This window comes from Canis lupus, chromosome 16 (assembly GCF_048164855.1).
Source record: "Canis lupus baileyi chromosome 16, mCanLup2.hap1, whole genome shotgun sequence".
Classification (NCBI taxonomy): domain Eukaryota; kingdom Metazoa; phylum Chordata; class Mammalia; order Carnivora; family Canidae; genus Canis; species Canis lupus.
Window position 1 is genome coordinate 55408023 of NC_132853.1, and position 27113 is coordinate 55435135.

Below are 27113 nucleotides of genomic sequence, written 5' to 3' on the forward strand. Positions count from 1 at the left end.
GCTGCATCCAAAACTCCTGGGTCCAGAGAGGAGAAAAGGAGCAAGCACAAGGATACTTGTCCACTTTCCAAGCCACCTGTCATTCAGAGCCTTGCTCGTTCATTTCCAAACTTCTTGGGGGTCACACTCCGCCTGCTTCTGCAGGCCAAAAGCAGACTGAGCTCCTCCTGCCCTGGACTGGATGCTGTAGGCTGGGCCTTCTGGTGGCTCACCTGCAAATAGGCCTAAGGAATAGCCAGGAAAGGTGCTGTGCAGTATACTTTACTCTTAGGCAGGCCTCTACCCCAGGGACTCTACCCCCTCTGGCCTTCCATGCACCAGGCCCACTCGCCTCTGCTCCCACCTCCACCCACCCTGCCCTCTGTGGATTCGTGCTATCCGCTCCAGGTTCCAAGAATCCAGGTCTGGTCAGGAGGACAGCCTGGACCTGGAGTCACTTATCCACACTGCCAGCCTGAGGAAGGCCAAGGCAAGTCTGGCCCAGAGTCTGAAGGGCCCCTAAAGGAGATTCCCAGGCTAGAGAGGGGCTAGGGGCATTATGCCTCAAATGCCCCAATAGTTCAGTTTCTGTTACAGGGCTCTGGTGTTTTGGATTGCGTGGTTCCAACACTCCACTTCACAGAAGGTGGCTGCCCTGCCCGAAAGGCCAGCTGGCTGTCAATGGGACTCCGACGACCCATCTCTATAGCACTTTTCTTCTACATGGCTGGTCTGCTCCAGAAGCCACTGCCGCTCATGTTCATTCACTGTCAGCCTAAGTGTCACCTCTTGGAAGACGCTGCTCACCGCCACCTGTATAAGCCAGAGAGAGCAGGGGCAGCTAAGTTACAGTCACAAGCTCTAGCACCACTGGGCCCCATCACCCCCAGCCCAGGCCTTGCCCTCCCATGAGAGATATCCTTACCTGCTCAAAGTGAAGTTTCTGAAACATCCGGATACTTGGCTCATTTCCTTGCCCAATTTTAGCCTCAAACTTGGTCAGACCTAGTTTGGTCACCCCTCCCAGAGAAGATGAGAGAGACAGGGATGGGACACAGGATGAAGCACCCCCCTCTTATCCCCTACCCTTCCTCTCCTGTTTGGCAGTGGAAGCACCTGTCACCTGCCCCCCACCCTCAGGCCTGAAGAAGATACTTCCCAACATGCCCATGTCCTGATCTGAGGCCTGGCCACTTCTCTACCATCTGCTCAGACTTCCTTACCATAAGACATCATCATGAGAACAGACTCGGTGCCAAAGCCTTTGCCTCTGCAGCTGGGCTCTAGGAGGAATAATGGCAATCACTGGCACCGTGCGCCAGGCTCCGCAGCAGGCACAGCAGTAATGCAGCTGCAACTTCATTTCAGCCTCAACTCAACATAGTTGGTACTATCATTGCCATCATGCAGACAGGAAAACAGACACATAGCAGTTGAAATAATTTGCACAAGGGTTCCCAGCTTAGACACACCCAGCAACCTGACCCCAAAGCTGACCCCTTACCTTCAGCATGCTGCCTCATCGGGAAGTCTTAGGGGAAGGCTGTGGACCATGAAGGACACAAACTAGAGGGGCTCCTTCCACAGCACGGGAAGGATGCTCCAGGAAAGGTCTTTTATTTTGGGAGGGTCTCCAGTGCCCAGCCCCCCAGCAGGAATGGAGCAGAATGAAGCCTGAAGATCCTCAAACTCAAGGTTAAATTCACACCTAAGGGCAGCCCCGGTGGCGCAGCGGTTTAGCGCAGTTTAGCGCCGCCTGCAGCCCAGGGTGTGATCCTGGAGACCTGGGATCGAGTCCCATGTCAGGCTCCCTGCATGGAGCCTGCTTCTCCCTCTGCTGTGTCTCTGCCTCTCTCTCTCCTTGCGTTTCTCATGAATAAATAAATAAAATCTTTAAAAAATAAATAAATAAATAAATAAATAAATAAATAAATAAATAAATAAATTCACACCTAAGCAGAAGACGGGAATAGAGTAAACCACCATGGGTGGAGCAGCAGGCTAATGGAGTGCCAGGGGGCAGTGTGCCCCAGGTAGGTGCTGGGCTCACCACTGGGAACCTCCCATTGAGCCCAGTGCCCTATGCAGCCTCAGCTGGCTTGAAGTTCAGCAGAAGGGAGGGAAGGGAGGGCCAAGTGGAACAAACCTGCAATCATGACCTCAATCTCCCCCAAGGAGGGGTCCCCTACATTTGTGAGAAAGAGGTTTACATCTCCCGCCATGCAGCTCTCTTCCGTGGTGCTTGGCTGGGCCTGCCACTTCTCTGCATCCAGCACAATGAATGTACACTCTAAGGAGGGAGGCAACAGGGTTCTCACTTACACTTCCCAAAGAAGCGAAGTGACAACAGTCTTCTGACCCAAACCAGAGAACTGTAGTATGACACCATTGCCTCTGTCTGCCACGAGGAAATCGGGCTCAGAGCTTCCTTTAGCTGATTACAAAGCCCTAAGTTTGCCTCATGCAAGAAAAGATGGGAGTCCAAACAGCAGCTCTATTCTCAGAAAGCAGTAACCACAACTGGGTTTGAGCAAGAGATGTGATGGACAGGGCCTCCATTTACAGCCAGAGCCCTAAATGCTTTACTTTCTCTAAATCCTTCTAAGCCCAATGCAAGGAGTGTGAACAAACACAAAAGCACCAGTCACAGAGACTGGCCTCAGTGGGCATCAGGGTATGACAGTTTCAGGAAACTTCCAGACTTTTCATGAAGGATTTTCAAAGTTTCTGGGGCCCAGAAGGGCTACAGCGGGAATGAGAAAGGGAGGGATCCTGGAGACTGCCTCTGGAGCCACCCCTCCCACTGCCAGCCCAGCCCAGGGCCTCTGCTTCTCACTGTCTGCATCTTCCCGCCAGCTCTGCTGCATCGAATACTCTTGCTCCAGGGTCAGCGGTTCAGAGGCTGTCAGACGCTGCAGCTCCTCTGATTTCATCCACTCGTGGTACCTGCAGGGACAGGAGGATGGCCTTTGGCATGCAGGACTGATTTGGGAGTACAGGTCTGACATTTTTTGAGATGAAGTGGATGGTAGATAGGAGAACCCCACAAAGTTAATACAGAGCTCTAAAAGATCTAAGGAGGGGCATCTGGCTGGCTCAGTCAGTTTAGCGTCTATCTCTTGATTTTGGCTCAGGTCAGGATCTCCAGGTTGTGAGGCCCTGCAACATGCCTCCTCCCCCCAGCTGGACACAAACTTCCCAGCTGGGTGTGGAGCCTGCTGGGGATTCTCTCCCTCTGCCCCTCCCCCTGCTCTTGTGTGAGCACGCTTTCTCCCCTCTTTGGAAAGAAAAAAAAAATCTAAGGAAAGGGTTATAATAGCTCCTAAGGCAGAGGGGCACAAGCACAAGACCTAGAAGCAGGCTGGTCTTACAAGAGAACTATCCAGCTTCCCATCCTGTCTCCGGGGTCAGTGCTGGGGCGTAGTCTTAAGTCAAACATTCCTCAAATTCCTGAGCGGAAGTATACGGCAATCTGACCTCCTTAAGGAAAGCTGGACATATCTCCACAAAGGCCAGACACAGGAACACCCAAAAACTACAAGGGTGCCTGGGTGGCTCAGTCAGTTAGGCATCTGCCTTGAGCTCAGGTCATGATTCCAGGATCCTGGGATCAAGTCCAATCAAGCCCCGAGTAGGGCTCCCCCTGCTCAGTGGAGAACCTGCTTCTCCCTCTCCCCGCTCCCCATGTGCGTTCTCGCTCCCTCTCACTCAAATAAATAAATAAATTTTTTTAAAAAACCTACAAGTAGAGAATACACTCCTACATCACTGCCATCCCAGCCTACCAGACCTTTTTTTTTTTTTTTTTTGCTCAGCCTACCAGACCTTAGCCAATTGCCCCAGGAAGAGTCCCACCCTGGCACTCAGTTCTGGCTTTTCTAAACAGTAGACATCAGAACAACCCATCAACTCAGTTTTCTGACAAACTAACGTTAAGTCTTCAAGACTGAGCATATTTGGGGTGCCTGCATAGCTTGCACCCATGCCTGGCAGGCTACAAATTTCAGCTCAGGTCCTGATCTTAGGGTCCTGGGATGGAGCCCTGTGTCAGGCCTCCACACTCAGAGGGGAGCCTACTTCAGGATGCTCTCTCTCCCTCTGCCCTTCCCACCCCTCCTTAAAATAAATAAATCTTTTTTTCCCCCAGACTTAACTTAGTCATTTGAGAGAGAAACAGCATGCTCAGGGGGAAGGGCAGAGGCAGAAGGAGAAGCAGGCTCCCTGCCAGGCTTGATCCCAGGACCCTGAGATCATGACCTGAGCCAAAGGCAGGCAGACACTTAACTGACTGAGCCACCCAGGCGCCCGTAAATAAATAAATATTAAAAAAAAAAAAAAAAAAAAACTAAGCATATTCGCTGACAACAGAGGAATGTCACTAATTTACAATCAGGCACTCTTTCTTACACACATCTAGTTTACATAAAATAATTCCTTGCTGAGCGTCCAAAAAGGAAGCAGAGAAGACTGAAATGGAAAGGCGGGGGATGGGGGGTAACTTCTTCCAGGGGAGTCCTCATTGCTTCAGCGCTCACTTCTTTCTGTAATGACTTCTCACCGCAATGTTTCTCCTTCTTAGGGGAAACAGCCTCTGAGATTCGGACTAAGGCAAGGCAGGCTGACCCTCCTCGCTGCATCTTGGGAGAGCTGGCCTGCACCTCGCGTTAGGTGGACTGTTACCTAGGCACGTGCTCTGAGGTGTAGGGTACCAGCACCACCTTCTTCCCCAGCAGCAAGACGTTCTCATTTAACCTCATGGCGCCGGCCTGTAAGAGGGGAGGGCAAATACTCCAGGACCCTGCGTCTCCTCCCACTCGGGGTGGGAGCCCCGGGCCTCGAGTTTGCTAAATGCCTCCCGGAGCTAAGTGGTCAGGAGAGCGAGCCTTGGTTCCTTCTTTCTCTCGAAACCTTTCAGAGGACACGGACTCTGGACCCCTCGCGACAAGGGGAAGTGGGCCGGGTAAAGGGGACTACAAGATCCTCGCATCGCAGCTCCACGGGGCTAAGCGCGAGCTGCCGCTTCTGCGCGCCCCTTCCCTCCCACCTCGCTGACCCGCGAGGCCTCCGACCCAAGCTGGGCGGCCCAGGCTTAACCCCGAAGCTCCCATCACGTGCCCCGGGCCGGAGACTCCGCCCCACGATCAACTTGCAGCCTCGCGGGCGGACGCCTACGTCCAGCCCCTCTTCCCGGCGACCCCCCCCCACCCCAGCCCCCGGGGCCTCCCCGCCCCCCGCCCCCAGCCAGGTCCGAGCAGGCCGCCCTCCCCTGTGTGCGGACCCGTGGGCCACCCTCCTCGGTCACCCCGACCGCCGGGGACCCGGGTCGACTCCGCTCACACCCACTCCCGGCGAACGGACGCGTCCCCAGCCCCGCGGCCCCTCCCCGCACGCGGGCGGAAGTGCTCCTCCCCCGCTTCCGCCCCGCAGACGGCGGCCGCCGGGGCCCAATCCCGGTCCCGCCTCCGCGAGGCGGCCAATCAGCGCGCTGCGCCCCGCCCGGGGCGCGCACGGCCAAAGTGGCCGCCGGGCGCGGGCGCATGCGCGCTGCGGGCGCTGGTGCGGGACAGCTGGCACCGGCGGCGGCGGAGGGGCCGGAGGCGGCGGCCGCGGCGGCCCGGAGCGAGCCGGGGTGCAGGTGGCCGGCCGGGCGGGGGGGGACGGGCCGGGGCGGCGCCAGGCTCGGGGCTGCTCCAGGACGGAGGAAGAAGTCGGGGGGAGGCCCTTGAGAAGAGGGGGAGGCTTGGGGCTGGGGAGCCCGAAGCAGGGCAGAAAACAGGTTGGGGGGGGCGGGGAATGGGGGGACCAGCAGTTGGGTGGGGGTGGGCAGCGACCTGGGCAAGCCCCCAGTTTGTTGCCTTGATCTCGAGTGCCCTGTGTGGTAGTGAGCTCGCCGTTCCTGGCTGGCATTAAGTGTGGACGGCCACCGCACAGTGTGCAAAGGGGGGCGCTTGTGGTGAGGGAGACTTAGTGGCTTGTGGGGCTCCCTCTGTCACTTGGAGTCTGAACGACCTTGAATACCTTCGTAGGAAAAAGTTAGAGGAAAGCACGCAGGTGTCACTCTTGCAGTATCCTCCTGGTGGATACTGAGGTTGTGTCTGTAATCAAAGTACAGGGCCCCCAAGGGGTGTTCTCCAGAACCGTCCCCCAGATGCCAGCGACCTCTATCAGAAAGGTGAAGTCTGCTCTTTCCCCTTTAGGGAGCCGCAGCAGCCGCCGCCCAAGCAAGGAAGAAACCTAAGGAATCTCGGCCCACTGACCCTTCCTCACTTTTGGAAATGGCGGGTGAAATCACAGAGACCGGAGAGCTCTATTCTCCTTATGTGAGTTTTACTTTTTTAGAACCTGTTTTACCCACATGGATGCTGCGGGCTCCTAGAGAAGCACGATGCTTCCTGGACTGTACGAGCCTAGTGAGGACACCTGCTTGTAGATCCTGGCGAAAGCCAGGCTGGGGAACTCCATTCAGCAGCAGGCATGTTGCTGCCGTCCCGGCCCAGAGCATGTGATGAGAGTTTGTGCACGTGTTCAGTGCTGGTCAGAGAGTGGGCAAGGAAACAAAGCTGACTTGTTAATTCCTTGCGATCTCAGTGTCCTGGCCACTAGCACTTGCAAACTGAGCTGCTGTCCGGGGATGATGATTGACAGCTGTTGACTCTGGGTTTGCTCATCTCAGCAGTTTGAAAGCGCTTTGGTTGCCCGCTGAATTGTAAGTTGCACAACTTTTATAGTCTTGGATGGTGTAAGAGGCAGAGAAAGCATGCAGAGACTTCCAAGTGCAGTTTGCAGGAGTCTGTAATTAGAACAATTAGAAGGATTGATTTCTTACTGTATTGGGTCTGCATCACACACACCCCCACCTCCCACAGGTGCACTCAGTTTATCTTTGAGTCATGAAAGATTGGTCCTGGTTACATCACAGAGTCCTCTTGCCTGGATACCTAGCTGGAGGATTGGAATAATCAAATGATTGACTCATGGTGCTACTAAGTATCCCAAGGAAAAGTGGCACTGCCTTAAGTAACAAAAGTCTTCTTTCTAGAACTTACCTAACCTTAAGCAGCTGCCCCGCTTTCCACTTATTTCCTAGCCTGAGGATCCTGGCTTTGTCTCTGCTAGCTTCACAGACTCTAGGGCTGTGGTGTGATAGATATGAAAGTGTCTCAGAAAATAGCTGGCAAAAAGCCTTTCTCACACCAGGGTCTTCCTACTGGGTCTGTGCCTTTTGTGTATAGCACTAAAGAAGCCTCCTTTCTCTCCATAATTTATCGGGGGGTAGTCTTTCTTGAACTTTGGACCGAGTCTAATAGTGTTGTTCTCATCTGAGGAATTGTGTAACAGCTCACTGTCTCTTCTTGGTATCAGCAGTGAAATGTTCCCACTGTCCATAAAAGTTGCCAAGCTTCCTGCTGCTTCTCAGAGCATCTATACATTTAGAGATGAGAAAATGAGTTATTTCTGTAACTGAGTTTTAGGAAAGAAAAAAACTTTGATAGGCTCACTTTTCTTGTGTTTCCAGTTATTCACATCATCATTTCACGTGTCAGCGTGTGCCCACAGGAATTCGGGCAGTGAGGCCGAAAAGCCTCAGTGGGTTCTGCTCCCCACCCCCCAACTTCCCTGTGTGTTTGGTTTTGTTTGAGGCCTGTGTTTAATGGCATACTCTGGGTATTTGCCATTAACAACTTGTATTCTCTTATCTTACCAGTGGAGAGAGATGTAGAGAAGAGATGGGTGATGTTGAAGGTGAGCTGGCATTAGTCGGAAGTTACCAGTTAGGGTTTGAGAAGACACCGTGCTTTCTTCCTGAGTTTTCCCTAACTCTGCCATCCGGAGAGAGTGGTTCTTGATCCCTTGTGAGACCAGGCAAAGGGCATAGGTTCACCATCCGCTGAGCCCAGAAAAGCAGTGGAACTGCTTCACTGTAGACGCTGCTTTGAATCCCCTGCCCGGCCCAGTACAGGCAAGACCTGCTCTCTAGGTCTCGGGAAACCTGTTTGGTTCATGAAGGTGCATCAGCCCATAACCTGGGGTATTCCCAACACAGAGCCTCTCCCTGCCTCTGTGTTTGCTCTGTTGCCAGTTCTTTTCCCCTTTGTGGGTGTCAGGGGTGTTTGCCTTAGCTTGCATTATTCTGCATAAAATATGTGTAGTGGACAGACTAGCCTCACAGGGGACTCATGTGACAGGCCCTCTCAAGGATAATGCTGGATTCAGAACCTGGTTCCGGCCAGCACTTTTCCCCAGAAGTGATCTCGGAACGGGCGTGTCTGGTTCCCTGTGTACGGGGACCAGGAGTGGCTCAGGGCTACAGGGACTATGTGATCCAAATAGAGGATGAAGCAGACCACCACCCACACAAGGCCCAGCCGCTGAGGGCCCTGCCAACCAGTTTTGCTAAAGACCACTGCCGTTGCTTTCGAAGGAAAGGTTACTCGTTTCACAGCCTTAAATTCTAGTCATTGCTTCCGCATCTCTACTGGCTTCTGTTTCCTTTAACAGCTGTCCCTGGGGAAGTGGACAAAAACCGCCATGACTACTGCCTCATGCACATCTGTGGGTGAGGCTGCTGGGTGGGAGATAAGGCAGCAGGAACACTGTGCTCAACTCCCCAGGTTGTGAGGGAGCCACTACTTCATCCCAAAGAATGATGGAAGAGGGAAGAGAAACGGGAAGAGACTGTTTAGCCTGTAGCAGGGCTTGCTTCTGCTTTCGGCAACACCTTCCAGGAGGCTATCCCACCACAACTGTCAGGCCAGGAGCAGAAGAGAATGTCTCCTTCCTCCTCCTCCCACAACTGCCTTTGACCTGGCCCGTGGCTCAGCTCAGATTTGCTTCCTGCTCCATAGTCCTTGTAATTGGGCCTCACTGGCACCTTTACTGAAGGTTGAGAGGCTTTAACTCTCGCCAGGGAGGTGAAGAAGTTTCATATTATTCTACAGGATGCCCAGAGTTCTTGCTTTGAAGCTAAAAAATAGAGATAGCATAAGACAAATGTGATTACTCATTTCTGCTTCCAACTGCTAACGGTCTGTCCCTAGTTAGCTTCTTGTAAAGTTCTTCAAGGATCTTTCTTACCGAGATTTATTTGAAGTTTCCTTTGGGAGTGTGTTTATTGTGTTTATCGGCAGTGGTTCTCAGCAATGGCAGTCTTGCCCATCTTACCCACACACACGCCATCCCAGGACACCTGCCAGTGCCTGGGGACATTTGTGATCATCACAACACAGGTGCAAGGTTGGGGGCTACTGGAGCCTATTGGGTAGAGGCCAGGATGCTGCTAAACATCCTGCAGTCCACAGGACAACCCACAATAAAGAAGAATCGGCCCCAAATGTCAACAGTGCTCAGGCTGAAAGTCCCTGCGCTACAGCAGACCCTTGACCTTTATATCTCATGACCTTTAGGTATCACCAAATTCACAAATGCCTCTTGTACTGTTTCATTTCCTTGTAAAACTTTTGGCTAAGAACTAGCACTTTCTCTACTTTCATCGAACCTTCACCGGGGCCATTTTCCATAAAGAAAAAGGGTCCACCCTTCTTAAATGTTACTGCTCAGAAAAGCAGCATATAGAGAACAGAGCTGCAGGGAGCTGTAGGAACACGGTTCAAACTTGTTTTAATCCTTCTGAGATCTGTCTGTGGGATCAAACAGAGACTGTGATGTTTAAAACAGGACAAAGACCGGGAGACCTACGTCAGAGGACCTAGCCAGGTCCAGTCAGCTCAGCTGAGGATTCCTAGCTGGAGACTGTATGGCAGGCACCCTGAGAAGTGACACACAGGCCACAGTGAGCCTCACATTTAACAATGGGAAAAAGATAACATTGAAAACCCAAACTAGGACATAAGAAGTATTCTTGCCCTGGGGGTTCAAAAGTGCAAGACTGGGAGGGCTTTGTGGTGGAAGTAACATTTGAATGCGTTTGAGTGCTGGGTGGGATTTGAGGGGCTGGCCAGGAGGCATGGGGGGGTGATGTCCTATGCCAAATGTAAATGGACTGTGGGTAGAGCTCTTTTCTGTCCACAGGGTGCCTTCCTGTCCTTCACTCAGATGTACAGTCAACACCTGCCTGGAAGCTTGCCCCTCCCTAACCACTGCCCAGCTCCCTCTCCCCACATTTCAGTTAAAAAAAAAAAAAAAAAAAAAAAACTTCTGAGTGATGTTAGGAAAATGGGCCTCAATTTGTAGGTTTCTGATAAAAAGAAAATTCAGTACATGAATTAGGAAGACAAGACGTGAGAGACTCCTAACTCTGGGAAACAAACATAGGGTTGCAGAAGGGGAGGAGAGTGGGGGAATGGGTAACTGGGTGATGGACATAAAGGATGGCACATGATAAGATGAGCACTGGGTGTTATACTGTATGTTGGCAAATTGAATTTATATAAAACAAAAATTTTAATTCAGTACATGGTTATTTTAGGAAAAATTTTAAAATATAGAAGAGAGCATATTTGTAAGAATAGGGAAGTATAAATGAGAGATGGGTAGGTATTCCCAGAGATGAATCATTTGTGTTGTCTTTTTTTTATTTATTTATTTTTTTTAAAGATTTCATTTATTTATTCATGAGAGACACAGAGAGAGAGAGGCAGAGACACAGGCAGAGGGAGAAGCAGGCTCCATGCAGGGAGCCCGATGCGGGACTCCATCCCAGGACTCTGGGATCATGCCCTGAGCCAAAGGCGCTCAACCACCGAGCCACCCAGGCTCCCTACGTTGTTGTTTTTAACAGAAACAGGTGGTAAAGCAAACTAAGCCCGTGTCACAGGAAGCCTCTTCCTGTCTGTCACAGTCCAGGCTGGAAGCAATTAGGTGGTAAAGGGGAATAGGACCAGAGGTAGCCACAAAAGACTTCAGAAGTAGAATGGCTGGAGCTGGGGTACACAGAAGCGAGGAGGGAGGGGGGGTGACCGGCAGACAGTGGAGTTGAGGTCTGCAGGAAGGCTGATGCGGAGAAAGGTCCATCACCCCCTGTCTGGCTGTGGTAGTTAAAGCTGCAGGACTGAGTGAAGTTGCTGAGGGAAAAGCAAGTAGGAAAAGAGACCACTTACATCAGAGCGTAAGAAGGAATAGAGACTAAGAAAGCCGTTGGGTTAGGCAAATAGGAAGGAGATAATTGGTGATTTTGAAGAATGTAGTTTCAAAAAAGCCCTAGGGATGGAAACCACAAAGTACAGAAACTTGGAAGCAAAGGCAGAGGAAATAGGTAGCTGCTTCACTGAGTTTGGTTAAGAGAAGTAAGAGAATTGTGTTTCAAAGTTGCCGAGGACCTGTGTAGGCAGAGGGGAAGAGCTGGTGGAAGGAAGATTCCAGAAAGGACTGAGCCCAGAAGGTTGGGTGCAGGGCTTAACGTCCCCCAGGGAGAAGGACACACATTCCCCACAGGCAGGGAGGGGGTTGGGAGGATGCAGACACTGATTTTTGAGCATAGAGGGAGTGTGGGCTTGGGGAGGGCATGTCACATGGCCTTGGGCACCTCCAGAACAGAGGACGCGGCCTTCAGCTGAGAAGGGTGGGGGCTGGGGCGCCAAGAGTGAGGTTCGATGGTTTCCTGTGGGAAATGCCAAGAAGTCCATGGTGGAATAAAACCGGTGTGATGCTCTCAGAGCACAGGTGAAGGAACTGCTTTTTGCTGTGGGACCAATAATTGTAACTGGAAGGAAGGAAGGGAGAAAAAGAAAAAGAAAATACCGTGGAAGTTTTAGCAGGCTTGTTGTATAGGGAGCAGAGGAAGCAGGCGCTTAGTCCATCCAAGGCTAGGGTCGGGAGGGGCAGCACAAGGGAGGCCGCGTGAGGCCTGGGTGGACTGTGCTCAGCAAGCTAGCCTGTGGTAAATGATGTTGGGGAGACAGTGGCCTGGATCGGGTGGGTGGAGCGACTGCAGCTGTCAGCAGGAATGGGAAGGGCTGCAGAAGAAAGGACTTTCCTGGTTGAGACCTCAAAAAAGGAAAATGATAGTTAATAGCCGAAGTCAGGTTGGCGAGAATGTGAGTTTGCAACCTCATTCTCAGTGACCCAGCAATTCTACTCAGAGGCTGGTTGTCAGGGGCCAAGCGGTGCTACCTGCTTGCTCTCTGGGGTGATGAAGTGGAATCAGATGGTGGTGGTGGTTGCACAGCCCTATGACTGTGCCTGAAGCCACCAAACTGTCCTTCAAAGGGGTAAATTTTTTTATTAAGTTTTTAATTCCGGCGTAGTTAACATACAGTGCTGTATTAGTTTCAGTGTACAGTGTAGTGACTTGGCGATTCTGTCACTCGGCGCTCATCATGACAGGTGTGCTCTTCATCCCCTTCACCTGTCTCATCCAGCCCCCTACCCACTGCTCCTCTAGTGACCAGCAGTGGGTTCTCTATAGTTAAGAGTCTCTTTCTTGCTTTTTGTCTTTCTCTCTCTTTTTTTTTTTTTGCCTTTGCTCATTTGTTTCTTAAATTCCACACGAGTGAAATCATAGGGTATTTGTCTTTCCCTGACTTCTGTTGCTTAGCATTATACTCTCTAGTTCCATCCACATTGTTGCAAATAGCAAGATTTCATTTTTTTGATGGCTGAGTACTATTTCGTTATACGTACATACCACCTCTTCTTTATCCATTCATCACGCGATGGATGTTTGGGCTGCTTCCGTAATTGGTGTTGTAGATAATGCTGTTATAAACATAGGGGTGCATGTATGCCTTTGAATTAGTGTTTTTGTATTTGGGGGTTAAATACCCAGCAGTGTGATTACTGGATCATAGGGTAGTTCTTTTTTTAACTTTTTGAGGCACCTCTGTACTGTTTTCTGCAGTGGCTGCACCCCTTTGCATCTCTACCAACTGTGCACAAGGGCTCCCCTTTCTCCACATCCTTGCCAACACCTGTCATTTCCTGTGTTGTTGAGTTTAGCCATTATGACAGGTGTGAGCTGACAGCTCATTGTGGTTTTGATTTGCATTTCCCTAATGATGAGTGATGTTGAGCATCTCATGTCTGGTGGTCATCTATATGTCTTTGGAGAAATGTCTATTCATGACTTCTGTCCATTTCTTAGTGGATTGCTTTTTTTTTTTTTTTTTTTTTTTTTGGCTGTTGAGTTGTGTAAGTTCTTTATATATCTTGGATACTTTTATCGGATATGTCATTTGTAAATATCTTAAGAGTGAATTTTATAGTACGTAAATTGCATCTCAAGTTTCATAAACATCCTTGAAGTTAGTGTGGGGAGGACAGAGGGGAGAAGGAAGCAGCCTGAATGGCAGCATCCCAAAGACAATGGCAAGAATGGGTGGGGAGCAGGGTTGGGTCACATGCTCAGAAGTCTTGGAAGAGTCCAGGTCTTTTTTAGGTCAGCCCTAGGTTCATCCTTGTGCCTGGTCCCCAGACATGGTGCTCTGTCCTTGGGAAGCCTACAGCCTGGTTGAGCAGGGAGCTAACATCTCAAGTGCAGCTCTAAATACAAGGAAATGACAAGGTGGTAGGATGGTGACCACAGAAGCGGAGGAGGAACCCGATCAGTAGAGACATCTTGGAAAGACCCATAGAACGTGGGCCTTGAGCCTTCCAAGTGTTGGCATCTGCTTCCCTGGCAGCTGGTTGCAGAGCGCGCCTCCTTCGAACCTCCGCCACATTCTCCCTTCTGACCTGCTTCCCTAGCTCAAGGCTGGCCTCTCTACCTCCAGTGTGGCTGTTGCCCAGGGTCCTCTTTGGGAGCCACTGGAAGGAGAGGTTAATTAATTTTGGGGCTTCAATGTCACTTCTGTCGCTTCCAGGTGGGGCTGGTGTACATGTTTAACCTCATCGTGGGCACAGGTGCGCTCACCATGCCCAAGGCTTTTGCCACCGCGGGGTGGCTCGTCAGCTTGGTCCTGCTGGTGTTCCTGGGCTTCATGAGGTAAGAGGCTGGCACATGGGGGTGGCCGGGAGGAGCCTGCCTAGGGAGCCCTGACCTCTTTTCATTAACATGAGGAATGGTGCCAGGGCAGGGGAGTGGTGGAGGGTGGAGGTGACAGGAAGATGTCCACGGTGAATCCTAGCCAGGGTGGCCCACTGACAGGAAAGGAGGCACAAAGGTCTCCAGGTCTCATGCTAACAGAAGTCATACCACCTCATCAGTTAAGAATCAAGACATCTGATCAGGCTTTGGAATGTTTCATGTGGTACTCACATCGCTTCCCCGGCTGCTTGATTTACTCTCTTATATACTTATACATGGTACCGTTTTTGTTCTCTGAGAAAACACCACCTAGCCACAGAAAAAGAATTGGACAAACATCTGCAGTGATAAGTCAGTTTGGAATTTAGAATTTGCTTAAGGTAGTTCACAAAGTGACGAACACACAGGTACACACCTAATAAAGTGTTCACCTCACCTCACCTGGTGCCTGGTAGCAAACGGGTGGCCACTGTCTGCCCACACTTTCAGGGCCTCCTGCTCCTTGAGCCGTGGGGGTGGGATTCACTAGCTGGTGCTTCACAGAGGGGAGATCGTACCTGAGGCTCTTCTCAGGGATTCTGCGGGCAGGTGGGGAGTCATTCAGCCAGTACCCCAGGCTCATAAGGGATTTAGGACTATGCATTTCCAGGTAGGAATCCACAGCTGCCCAAAAAAGGTAAGGGAGCACTTTGAGTGCTCGCTTCGGCAGCACATATACTAAAAATGGGAGCACTTTGAAACACCTCCCAGGGGTCCCTTCCATGGGAGAGGTGACACCGGGCACTGTTTTTGGGTGAACAGAACAAAGATCACTGCCCTCAAGACTTCTCTCTCGGTGGGGAGACATAAAGAGTGAAGGTGATAAGAGAATTGTAGGGTAGGTTGGAAGGTGATGAGTAATGTGGAAAAAACCCGACAAAGCCTCGCAGGGTGAGGCACAGGGAAGGTGGGGGCGATGGCAGCTTTCGGCAGGTAGTCGGTGGTCATGGAGGGTGGCGGTTTGGCAGATGGGAAGGAGGGAGGAGTTGGGTGCCCTTGGAAGGATGACATGGGCTACAGTTGAAGCCAGTGAGGACCTCAGAGAGGCTGAATGGAATAAGAAAACATTTCTCTGTTCCTTCACCCACTTTCTTTTGGGGGTTTTGTGGCTATCCTTGGGGTACCGTTTGCTCATTGCATACTGCGAGTCCTGGCAGCCAGGAGCCCTAGAAGTCCTTGTCCTCCCCTGACTCTGCTGTCCCCTTTAAAGGACCTTCAGCATGGGCAGCCGTCTGAATGGGAAGTGATTATTGGGGGCCCCCAGGTAGGGACTGCCATGTCCCCTCCCTGCTCAGCCCATTTATATTTGAACATGATCGATGCGTTGGCCCTTGTGCAGCCATGAGAAGCCTCTTCATGCCTTAACTAAGATTGATTCTAGTTTTACTTGCAAAAAGAAGGGAAAATCTAAAGTCCTTAAAATGGTCACTTAAGCAAGATAATGAGAAACCTTTCCAGGAGGTGCTGAGGCACCGGAATGGGAGCCTCAGAGCCAGCTGCCCTCCACCTACCAAGAGGGAATGGGTGGGGGATTGAACACCTTCCCCGAAGGGTTGAGCCAGCAGCCTGTGGAGGGTGAGGGCCCTTGAGGAGGGCTGGGGTGAAGCCTTGGGGAGGAGGGAGGTGACTGTGCTGTCCAGCGCTCAGCAGGGGGGATGTGGCCTTCCCCACAGCTCTGCTGACAGATGCTCCCCCTGCACTCCAGCTGAAGTCTGGGCCTCTCCAGCTTTGCTAAGAGGAAGAGCCAAGATGGCTTTTCACTCTAGTCTGACTCCTCAGCAGACGTCTGCTGCCACCTCCCAGTGTCCCTTTTGATTTGAGCCATAAAAACGCAAGCTTATTTTTACATCACCTAGATTATTGGGAAAGTGAAGGTCCTTCCGAAAAAGGAAGGAAACATACAAACACATTCTGGAGCCAAACACCCTTTACAATTATCCACGCTGGCACTCTGTCCATTAGCGTGTGTAATTGGGAGCTGACCACTTACTGTGTCCCATCAAGGAGAGGTGAGAGCTGCCGCTGCCCTTCCCTGAAGCTTTCAGTAGGTCCCTTGTGAATCCACCTCCTCCGCACCCTGCCCCCAGCGGACCCTTCTCAGTGTTCGCTGTCACATCGCCCCACATCCCCTCTTCCCCGGGGCTTATGCTCTACCCCATGCTACCAGCAGCTTATTGCACACCCCTCTCCTGTGCATCAAATCACATCCTAAACATAGACAGGGCAATCAAGGCAAGCATGCACCTACACACATACATTTTAATAAGTCAGATGCAACTCGAAAGTTCCTAGGGAACAGTTCTCAGAAGAGAGAATGCTTTGGGCTCGCTGGTTCGGTCAGGTCCTAAAGTGGATTTTCCTTGTACCACCTCTAACCTCCTACTGCCTTTGACAATTACCTTGTGGCTTTCCTGCAGCTTTGTGACAACTACCTTCGTGGTAGAGGCCATGGCAGCAGCCAATGCTCAGCTCCGCTGGAAGAGGATGGAAAACCACCAGGTGTGTGTGTCGCCCTTGTCTCCAGGCAGTGCCTGTGTCCAGTCCTATGCCGTGAGGCAGCCCTCAGGGGCTGGTTCTTTCCTTCCCCATGTATGTTAGGCTTGTGTCCATAGCACTACTCTGTGCCTTTGTCCTAGAGCTCGGGTTTGACGGCCACATAAGCTTAGTGAACAGGTGCAGCCTCTGCTCTTTTTTTTTTTTTTTTTTTTTTTTTTGCCTCTGCTCTCTTTAAAAAAAAAAAAAAAGATTTTTAAAATTTATTTATTTAAGAGAGAAAGCATGCCCTCACGAGTGAGGGGAAGGACAGAGGGAGAGGGAGAAGCAGACTCCCCACTGAGCAAGGAGCCTGATGTGGAACTCGATCCCACATGACCTGAGCTGAAGGCAGACGTTTAACCACCTGAGCCACTCAGGTGCCCCAGGCCTCTGCTGTCTTAACATCATGTCATGATGGGTCCCTTGAACCCCCTACTTTGAGCTCGCCTGTCATTCTGAGCCTCCGTACCCGGGACCTGTGGTACAGCTTCAGATCTGACATCTCAGTGTCTGTACCTAATGTGGAAGCACAGTGGTGCTGAGAGATGCCCCTGATCAGACACATTCTGGAAAGAAATAACAGAAGAAATGGGGTTCTTCAATTTTCCGTGGGTTTTCTGTAGCCTTTGTTCTTTCTTGTTTGCTCCCCTTCCCCCACCCCACCCCTCCTAGGAGGAAGATGACGACTCCTCCACAGCCTCCGACAGTGATGTCCTTGTCCAGGACAACTATGAGCGGGCAGAGAAACGGCCCATCCTGTCAGTGCGTAAGTCTTGGGGTTCTGAGCTGGCCGGCTGGTCCATAGGGTTCCCTTTCCTTGTAAAGAGGACCAGGAGTCTCTGCACAGACCCTCTGGCCAGAACACAAGCCCCAGGCCCAGGCTTCACCCTGCTGGCTCCCCCGCTTGCTAATGTTTGTAACTTGGGCAGGTTACCCACCTCAGTGCCCAGGGCACACTGGATGCTCAAATAAATGTGGGATGTCCTCCTGTCCCACTATGCACGATGCCTGACAGGTCCCATCCCTGGTCCAGCAGAGCGAGCCAGGGCCAGGTATCCCAGCTACCCACCCCCCGCCCCCTGCCCCTCCATAGTGAGCACCCTAGGATCCTTTCCTGTACTGTTTTAAAATGTATTACAAAAAAAAAAAAAAAGAAAGAAAGAAAAATAAAATAAAATGTATTACAGGTAGGAAACAGTAGAAGTTTTCAGAAGAATTTGAAGTGCTCTAGCATTTCCTTATTCTGGAGAATTCTGTGAGCTCAGCACCCCCTCTGAGAGCTTTTCCAAATGAAAACCGCTTCCTCTTCCTTGTCCATTACCTCCACAGAGAGACGTGGATCTCTGAACCTTTTTGAAATCACAGACCGGGTGGAAATGGGACAGATGGCCTGTATGTTCTTCAATAAAGGTATAAGCTCTTTCCCAAGGTGGGGTGAGGGCAAAGAGAGGTGGTGCTTTCCAACAGACCTTGACCGCTAGGGATGGGGCAAGCAATGCAGACACAGATGAGCAGACTGTCAGCAGGCTTGCCGGTGCACTTGAGCAGCCACCTTGCTGAGAGGACTGAACCGCTCGTGTTGTCTTCCTTGATCCCTCCCCGTTCATCATCAGCACTAGGAAGAAAGAAGCAGCTACTTGGTTCCTACTGTTTGTAGAGGTCAGGAATCCTAAGCAGTTTTCCAAGGAAGGAAGCCACTGGAGCCAGCTGGTAGTTTTGTGCCTCTTGCCTGATTGCTCCTGACGTGTCTCCTTTTCTTCTGGACTGCTCAGTCTAGGACAACGCAGGGCAGAGACCTGTGACGGATACACTGTGCACATACCTGTGTGTGTGTGTGTGTGTGTGTGTGTGTGTGTGTGTACACACGCGTCTACCTCATTTTCTGTGTGCCCCCCCACCCTGGTGGCCAGCAGAGGGCGCAAGGAGTCCATGCACAGGGTTGCTGTCTGGGAATCTCAGTGTCTATTCATGACCTGCTCCTTGGCGGGATTGCCTGCAGCTCAGAGGATCCCAACCCAGCTCAGAGGCTAGGTTGCCAGGTGTTCAGTGACAACACCATGTATCTCCACAGCAAATGTTGTTCTTTTGAAAGATGATCTGCTTAAGAGCTTAGTTTTTTAGTGCCCAGACCTGCTGGTTTCCCCTCCATGGACAGTCAGACGCATCTCAATAAACCCTTGTCTTTGTGAAAATTTTCTCTTTGGGAGATTTCCTGCCCCTTTGTCACAGCCGCCTGTTTCCAGGGGCGTCCTCTCTACTGGTTCTTTCTAGTCTTAAATGTGACTGCAGTAACTCAGAGCCTGAGGGATCAGAGAAGCCAGAGTCTTCTTGACTGCTTTTCAGGACATTAAGCATTCGGTTTATCACTGGTGCTGCAATTTGACAGTCCAGAGCATGATGATCATCATCCAAAGGTTGCCGGAGTGTTTGGGTCCCGCCCTCCCTACCAGCCTCACAGAGGGTTCCAGAATTCATGAAAACCAGACTGGTCATGTCCAACCCACTCTGTTCCTCTGTTCCGTTTCTATCTCTCCCCATCTCGTTAGATGAAGATAAGAGTGTGAACATTTCCTCCTGGCAGCCGCATGTTGGAGGGAGGACATATACCTTTGAAACCTCCTTTCTGATCAGCATGTTTTACAGTCCGCCCCAGTTTCTTTAACAATTCTGGGAACCAATGGTTTTATTTTTTTTCTTCCCTTACAGACCAGACTTCTGGTTCCCCCCCACTCTAATAGAAAAGGAGCTCACTCATACAAGAGCAGCCTCCCACTCAGGGGACGCCTTCTCCTCTGCTACGAGTTTGCCACACTCAGCAGTGATGACATTTGAGCTGGGTCATTCTTTGTCGTGGGGCCTGACCCTTGCATTGTGGGATATTAAGCAGCATCCTTGGCCCCCACCCACTAGATGCCAGTAACACCTCCCAGTCGTGACAACCAAAACGTCTTCAGACGTTGTCAGAGGTCCCTGGTGGGGGTTGTGAGGCAAAATCACCCCCAGGCAAAACCCACTGCTCTGCCTTGTCCTTCATCCAGGGGTAGTTTTCTTCCCCTGGGAAGGACCTGCCACCCTCCACGACAAGACCCTTTGGGCTCCAGGCTCACTCCTGTGACTGGCAGTGCCAGGCCTCGTCATTGCCGTCTTCTCAGGAAGCTCGTCGGTCCTCCCATTTTGTGTCTAGTAATGAGATTTATTGATCAGGGAGGGCCAATGGCAGTTTATAAACAGAGCTGACACCGCAGTTCACAGGCAAGAGGAAGAGAGGTTGAGTGGGGAGGGGACAGTACCTCTCTGCAGAGAGCATTCGTGTCAGAGCAGAAAGACAATCAGGGGCCTGGGGTGCGAGTAGCTGCCAGACCCCAGGGACCACTGACTGAGCTTGGACACGGACACTACCTGAGGCCTCCAGGGTCCTCGCAAGAATTGTGTTTTCCTGGTCTTTCTCCCCCAGACTCCTAGGAGCAGAGCTAACCTCAAATAGGCCAGGAGGAACATGTCCCTGGTTTTCCCCTTGGGACCCTAGAGGCTCTTCTGAGCCACCAGGATTAGAAGGGAACTGTCACTTCATTTTTCTTTCTGTTCTTGGAGAAGCTGGCAGCCTGAGACCCATGACATCAAAAACGAGCAGTCGGTCTGAAAGGCAGTTTGAGACTGGCTGTCTGGGGCTGTGACCTCGAGGTTGTAGGGCCTGGATGCTTTTTTCAGAGCTTTTACACCTGGTCTGTAAAGCTGGAATCACGTAGGGAATTTAGCACAGGTGGAATAATTCTCGCTGTGCGGGATGGGAGGTGGTCGGGGACTTGCCTCTGTCACGGGTCAGGAAGTGAGATCTGTGGCGCTGGGTCTAGAGCCCACATTCCCTCCTGGTTCATGCTGCGCTGGAGGGGGAAGGGGGCAAGGTTTGCCTCTGTGGAGGGAGCTTCCACGGGCACCTTCAGAAGGCAGCATCCTCCCTGGCAGATGTTCTGACCTCAAGCGCGTCTTGAGCGGCCCCTCCCATGGCCCCCTGTGTCGGCAGCAGCCCAGCCCCCCCCCTTCCCATCTGAGCCTTGGTGATCCGTCACCAGAATGAGGCTTTGGACATCAGGGCTTTTCACCTTCTTGCAGCTTCAGAACCCGGGCCATTTTCGGTTCTCTTCGCTTTCCAGTCCTCAGTACCAGCCTTTGTCATAGAGTCCTGTGTTAGGCTGTGAGGGGCCCCAATCCAGGCATGCTCAGGCTCCTGACCCAGGGCCTCTCTACTCCTCCTGCCCAGACAGCCCGTCCCAAGCAAAGAGACCCCTCTGATCCTCCCTGGGCAGCCCCCACCTCACACTGCCCTGCACCTGCCTGGATGTGGAGTGTCTTGGGCCCCCAGCCTCGCCTAGCCTCGCTGAGGTGGAGGTCACGGGCGGCCGTGGCTCCTGCCGCCACACAGTGCAGCCAGCCAAAACAAGCCACGGAACTTAGTTGCTTTCTTTCTGGAGAAAGGAAAGCTGTGGGAGAGTGGAGACCTCATGGTCAGGAAAGAACACAGGCGCCTGCGTGGCTCCCTGACAGTGACTCTGTTCCTTTCAGTGGGGGTCAACTTGTTCTATTTCTGCATCATCATTTACCTGTACGGGGATTTGGCCATCTACGCTGCCGCTGTCCCCTTCTCCCTCATGCAGGTGACCTGGTGAGTGTCTCTCCCCTCTCCCCCCATCACCACCTGGGCTATAGCCAAACAGGCTTCCTCATCCAGTCAGGGCAGAGTATTTGGTAGAAGCACAACACCCAGCAAATTTGTCAGCATCTAAAGATTGGAGAGGCCGAGGCCCCATTCTATGGGCACCACAGCTGGCTATTCACTCTGTCCCTGGGAAACACACTCTACTGCCCCCTCCCTGGAAGATGACTAGGATTCCCACCAGGGGCTCCAGGGTCACTGGGGAATGGCGCCAAAGGGACAAGTAGCACCTGCCCAAAGAGATTGAGGATTGTGATTCATGTTGAGTGAGGTTGGTCTAGAAGCAGCTGCAGCGGGAGTAGAGGCGCAGTGGTGGCTAATAATTAGTAACGTTACATCCTGTCTGCTCCCAGCCAAGTGGGGGCCACACTGAGCCACTCTTCTCTTTATCAGCAGCGCCACTGGCAACGAGTCCTGCGGTGTGGAGGCCGACACCAAGCACAACGACACTGACCCCTGCTGGGGGCCCCTGCGCCGTGTGGACGCCTACCGCATCTACCTGGTGAGTGGCCTCACCTCTGCCCAGCCTGGGTGGCTGGGGGCATTTGAACTTTACTCTTTGATCAAGCTCTTTTCCCAGACAGGAGGGTCTACACAGCTCCACACTCTGGCTAGTTACTGGAGTAATGGTCCTGGGCAGAAAACACACCAGGTTACTAAGAACATAGCCTGGGTGTCCTGTCACACATGCCTCTTTGTTGGCATTCGGGTCATTGCCAGCTCCTGGCTGTGAACTCATAAACTGAGCTCACGGTTTGAGGGGCACCCTCAGCATAGCTCTTTAAGTGTGTCAGGGCTAATTTCCTGGAGACTTGCCACATTTTGACTTAACTCCTGGCCAGCCCAAGAGCATATGGTAGGTGCTGGGCTTCCCAACTGGGCAGGCAGGACTGAACCATCTTAGCTGTTGGCCCTGACCACAAACAAGCTCTCCAAATAGGGGAGGATCAGCCCAGCTCTCTCCTTTTCTCCCCTCCTCCCTGCAGGTGAGGGAGGAAGATGAATCTCCAGGCTGTTCTCGACTCTTCTGTGCCATGGGCAGGGGGGACGTGGGCTGGAACTGGATGCCATGCCAGACATGAAACCAGAGGCCATTATTTATCTCTGCCTACTTTGTGGGCAGGACTCAGAAATGATTCCCTCTCCCTTTTGCAGGATCTATTAATATTCTCTGCCTCCTCTTGGTCCTCCTCAACCTGACACAGATTTAGGTGTGTGAGGTGACACAGAGTTTGACACGTGGCCACTTCACTGATTCAGGGAAGGAGGTAGGGTTCAGGAAAGAGGCAAGCCTTTCGGGGAGTTGGCCTCTTGACTTACCTGTCCGTGTCCTGGCAGAGGTTCCTGCAGGTGCTTCCAGCGGTTACCTGGTTCTGAGTTACCGGGCCACTGAGTGCCGGTTTTGCCTTCCAGTCCCACCCTGTGGACCTACTGAAGGCAACCTGTGGCCCACGCATAGGGAGAGGTTGGTTTTCCTCTTCGGCATTGCTGGAGCAATCGGATGGTCTGGTTTTTGGCTTGCATGGTCACCTAGGACTAGAAATTTGTCTTTTAATAGAATCATATCTCAAATCCCCCTACATGTGGTGGGAATTTGGAAGCAAGTTAATTCCCTGGCACCGTTCCCTACTTGCCCAGCCTTGTTGAGGGACGGGGGTCACTGTTAGGAGGGCAGCACAGCTCAGACCCGTTGGCCTCTTAGCATTTCAACAAGCCATCATTGATGATATTAGCAAAGGTATCAGTGAGTAAAACGACCTGCCTAGATCTCTAACTAGAGGAAGGAGGAGGCAGGAGAAGGTGGAGGAAGGGGTCCAAGAGGCTCAACACAGACACTGGAGCACATCAGGGCAGAGGGACCGGCAGAGGGACCCGACCTCAGGTGGGTCTTTCTAGGAGAAGCTGATAGAATCTGTGCTAAATCGGGCTCCTGGGTGGCTCAGTTAAGCGTCTGCCTTCAGCTCATGTCGTGATCCTACGGTCCTGAGATCGAGTTCCGCATCAGGCTGCCTGCTTAACAGGGAATCTGCTTCTCCCTCTTCTCCTCCCCTCTGCTCATGCATGTGCTCGCTTGCTCTCTCAAATAAAATCTTAAAAAAAAAAAAAAAAAAGAATCTGTGCTTAATCTGCCTGGCACGTCCCCTCCCCAGCAAAACAGATACAAGTACTGGGAATATTGGCTGCTGCCATTTGCCTGGTAAATTATTTAGAAGCATTATTATTGCTTTATTAAAATGTTCCCCCACTTATTCCCGTAAACCTTCCACATGATGGGAGCCTCCCTCCCTGAATCTCAATAACCCCCTGATGGGGAAGAAGGAGCCATTCAGGAAAGCAGACAGGCGTTAATTACCACCTTCATCTTTCAGATATTGTGCTTAGAACTCCCAGGGCTGATTACCACCCAACCCGCAAAAGCTGCAGGGGTGGGAAGGGCCCAAGGGAATAGAGCCTATCCCGCCGGGTTGTTGTTCCATTCCCCCTCCTCCCGGTCCACTGCTGGGGGCCTTGCTTTGCTCAGCTGTTGTGTCCAAATGTGCTTCCTCCCTGGTTTGGAGAAGTTCAAGGCAGCTAGATCTCCACATCGTCTCAGGAGTTAGAACTTTGTGTCCAGCTCCCGGGGTCTGTGGCTTCTGAAGAACAGTGGTTCCTGCCTCGCCACACTGGGCGTGCGCCCACAAACCTCACCCCTGTCAGTGACCTGGAAGGGATCAGCAAACACAGAGGTTTCCTTCCTTGGTCCTGAGCTCTCTGTTGGGGGTGGCAGGGGCACCTTCCCTTCCCAAACCTGACCCATGGGGCTCCTCCGGGTGTCTTCATTCTATCAGGTGGCCTCTGCAGATGTAAAGGAGGAGGCTCATACTTCTCCCTGAATGTGAATGCTTTAGTCATTGTTTATCCCTTCTGGAGACTCCCAGTACCTCTCTCTACCCGTGGTTTCTGATTTTTGCCGGCAGCCAGACTTCACCACAATGTGGGGTGAGACGGCAGGCAGCTTTAAAGCACCCCCACCCCGTGCACAATCCTCTCCTTGTCTCAGGTATTAGGTAGGTGATGCACCTGCACAGCCTGCGTGTTTTGTAAGGGCCTTGTAATAACCATCTCTTCATTGCTATTTTGGGACAGTACATTCTGGGGAATAAAGATACAGGCTTTTATTTTGTAGTTTAATTTTCAGAAGATGAAGGTCCTTTGGAAACCGTCTTTTCCGTGTCTTCCCAGGAATGCTACTGAAATGCACACATAGAATGAGAATATTTGGGGTATTAACTCTACCCAGAGGCCAGCCTGTGCGTAGCATCATGATAAGAAAGGAGCTTTCTCCATCAGCAGCTACCAGTCGCCTCCCAAAGCCCTTGACCATAACGAATGGAAAATTTCTCCTCCCCTCCACCCTGCGACCTCCGTCCACATCCTGTGATTGCCAGTGCAGCTGATATGAGTCAGTCTCTCCCTCTCCTTCCTTGGAGTAGCCACAGAACAGGGCACTGGGAGGCGGGGGTCCCATGAGTCACACGTGCTTGCCAGGGCCATCCCCACAGGCTGCTGCAGCTGGAGCCAGCAGTGACCTGGGCCCTGGCAAGAGCCCATGAGAATTAACCATCGGGACCTGCTGTCAGCTGGCCTTAGATTCTCAGAACCCCACACATGCCCCTTCTGCTCCTTTGAAGGATCAGTGAGAAAGTGTCAGGTGCCCCACCTCTTTCAAACCAGTAACCTCGCCTCCAGGCTGGGGAATATCTTGGGATTCTTTGTGCAGAGCTTCTCTGGCTTTGCTAGGAAACAGTGAGAAGTGAGCACTTCCTTCTCCCCTGTGCGGTGAGGAGGAGCCAAGGACCAGTGGTGAAGTGGTGTGGTTGTGCATAAATCAGTTCTCTCCAGGAACCCAACCTTCCCGAGTGTCTGGGAAGCAGGATGTGTGCCGCTGTTCCATGGAGTCGAGGGCACTGCGAGTTGCTCATTTCACTTTCTTGTCCCTGCAGCGCTTCCCAGCCCGTCCCCCACACCCCCGGCCCAGGGCCTAGCCCTGATGTTTCCCCTGCTTCTAGAGTGTCAGAGGGAAGCCCTGAGGCCACAGTGGGACTTCCTGGGCGCCAAGCGCTCCTGCCGGTTCGCAGGAGTGGCCTCTGCCTCTTACAGGTGGACAGATGCTGCTGGGTCACCGGCAGCCCAGCAGGCACTGGCCAAGCAGAGCCGGGAGCGCAGATGGCACAACGGAGCTCATCCTTGCTGGAGGCTCGGCTACAAACCGATGGTATGGAGTGGGGGCCCTCGCAGCTGCCTTGGGACAGGACAAGGTCACCCTGGCTTGCCATCCTGCCTTGATACAGGAGGTGGCCCGGGAGAGAGATGACAGCCAGCCTGCAGGTGCCTGGTCACCCCCTTCAAGAAGCGGGGTGTGTATTGGAGGCCGTGGGGGAGTTTAGGGACTTCTATCTTCTAGGTTCTTCTGAGGGGTGTAGGGCAATCCGATTCGGGCTCAGGTAAACATGGGAAGGGGCTTCCTAGGCCTTCACGAGAGTCCCAGTTTCTCCGTCTGCCAGGAAGTCATGTTTTCTGATTCCATCTTGCCTCAGCCTGACGCAGCAATACTTGTCTGTCATCTGCAACATTTAGAATACCATGTAGTCCCCTTTTTAAAACCCAGGAGTCTTTTCCTAAGACAGTACCACTCAAGGGGTGAACGTCCTTTTTGTAAGGAGATGGAGAGGGGTGTGACGTGCCTGCATGGCCATGCCAAGCCTTGACCGGCCCTTCCTACTGCAGCTTTGCGTGGGTGTAGCCTCTTGCCACTCACTTTCTCATTTTTCATTTGGCCCTTCCAGCTGCACAGTAAGGCTCATGGCATCATCCCACTTTACAGCAGAGAAAACTGAGACTTTGGGACTGTGTCTTTCCCAGGGCCAAGGCAGAGACAGAAGCCCAGCTCCTGGGGTTCCCACCCCCATCCTCTGGCCCTGGTCACAGCCTTGCTGGACTTGCGGGCTGCCCTGCTGGCGAGGCCCGAGAGAAGGGGCAGGTCTCACCCGGTCATTAGCCCTTGGAGCTTAATGTTTGCAGAGGGGTGGGGTGGCGCTGCCCAGGATGGGATCTGTTCAGTGATCCGTGTCTGCTTACCCTGCCTGTCTGCTTGATGGATTTGCTGTCTTTCTTGCTGCCCCTCACTCCTAGATAGTGGAGCAGACTTCTCACATTCGCTCAAGGATCACCAGCATTGGACACATCTTCCCAAGGACGTTTCTTGTCCCTGCCATGGTCCCTTTCTGTGTTCTTTCAGCATCAGCCACGGTGCCCTGGGGCTGTGGCATCTGCTAATAAGTGGGTCACCGCTGCCATCACTTGAATATTTATTCTTACCAATTCTGGGGCAAGAGGTGGCCTAGAGGCCTTCAGGACCAGTGAGGGGGGGAAAGCACGGCGCAACAAGGTTTAGCAGCCACAGTGACATGACAGGATGTGGGGGCTCTCAGGAACACTGTTGCATACCTCCAGAGGCACCTCCGTGTGCCCCAGTAGGACATGGCATGGACGCTGCCCCTGGATTTGCCACTATTGGGAACTTGGAGTGGAAGGTGACAGTAAGCTGAGAAGGGAGGCCCCAGAGGGCTGGTGGGAACTGACAGGGCAAATGAGCTGTCTTTGTGGAGGGCTCATTGGGTGGCTCTGTCTGGGCGCAGAGAGCAGTGCCCTAAGCCCACAAGTGGCCTGATGACAGCTTCCCTTCTCCAGGACACACTGCCCTCCTGTCTGGTGCACATGGGTTGGACTCTAACGGGCCAAGAGGAGATTCCTGGCTGCATGGGTTGCTTATGGGGTCTAGAATATCAAAGTGCGTCCTTTGTAGGATGGCCACCTACCAGGACTACCAGGGAAGCCCATCTTTCTTTTTTTTTTTCCTTTCTCCCCACAATGTGCTTCTTGTCAGCT

At 52.3% G+C, this 27113-nt stretch overlaps 2 protein-coding genes across 8 annotated transcripts in view; one reads left to right on the forward strand and one right to left on the reverse strand.

Moving 5' to 3' along the window:
* Window positions 1–245: 245 nt before the first annotated feature.
* Window positions 246–5386, reverse strand: NAT9 (N-acetyltransferase 9). Of its 7 annotated transcripts, none has more exons than XM_072781493.1 (7): window positions 5317–5386; window positions 4660–4745; window positions 2816–2925; window positions 2126–2269; window positions 1203–1262; window positions 905–984; window positions 246–792 (listed from the first exon to the last, which is right to left on the reverse strand). In XM_072781493.1, exons 2-7 carry the CDS (start codon window positions 4734–4736, stop codon window positions 658–660), a joined length of 606 nt encoding a protein of 201 aa, XP_072637594.1. In that variant the 5' UTR covers window positions 4737–4745; window positions 5317–5386; the 3' UTR covers window positions 246–657. The 7 variants fall into 7 exon arrangements, with proteins under 7 accessions (XP_072637594.1, XP_072637589.1, XP_072637593.1 ...); XM_072781488.1 differs by having other exon boundaries at window positions 905–999; XM_072781492.1 differs by having other exon boundaries at window positions 5258–5375.
* Window positions 5387–5497: 111 nt separating this feature from the next.
* The window catches only part of TMEM104 (transmembrane protein 104), a 56607-nt gene continuing 34991 nt past the window's right edge, over window positions 5498–27113 (forward strand). The window contains exons 1-8 of the mRNA XM_072781495.1: window positions 5498–5614; window positions 6177–6299; window positions 13737–13858; window positions 16357–16438; window positions 17147–17240; window positions 17804–17884; window positions 21035–21134; window positions 21579–21687. Coding sequence (XP_072637596.1) covers window positions 6255–6299; window positions 13737–13858; window positions 16357–16438; window positions 17147–17240; window positions 17804–17884; window positions 21035–21134; window positions 21579–21687 — 633 coding nt within the window. The 5' untranslated portion in view covers window positions 5498–5614; window positions 6177–6254. The remainder of the gene's footprint in view (window positions 5615–6176; window positions 6300–13736; window positions 13859–16356; window positions 16439–17146; window positions 17241–17803; window positions 17885–21034; window positions 21135–21578; window positions 21688–27113) is intronic.

Coding starts and splice junctions, on each gene's coding strand:
- NAT9 (XM_072781488.1), bottom strand. CDS start 4,736: ATGAGGTTAAATGAGAACGTCTTGCTGCTGGGGAAGAAGGTGGTGCTG. Junction 2,270..2,815: donor CTGGCGGGAAGATGCAGACA/GTGAGAAGCAGA, acceptor CTCCCTCCTTAG/AGTGTACATTCATTGTGCTG. Junction 1,263..2,125: donor GATTGAGGTCATGATTGCAG/GTTTGTTCCACT, acceptor TATTCCTCCTAG/AGCCCAGCTGCAGAGGCAAA.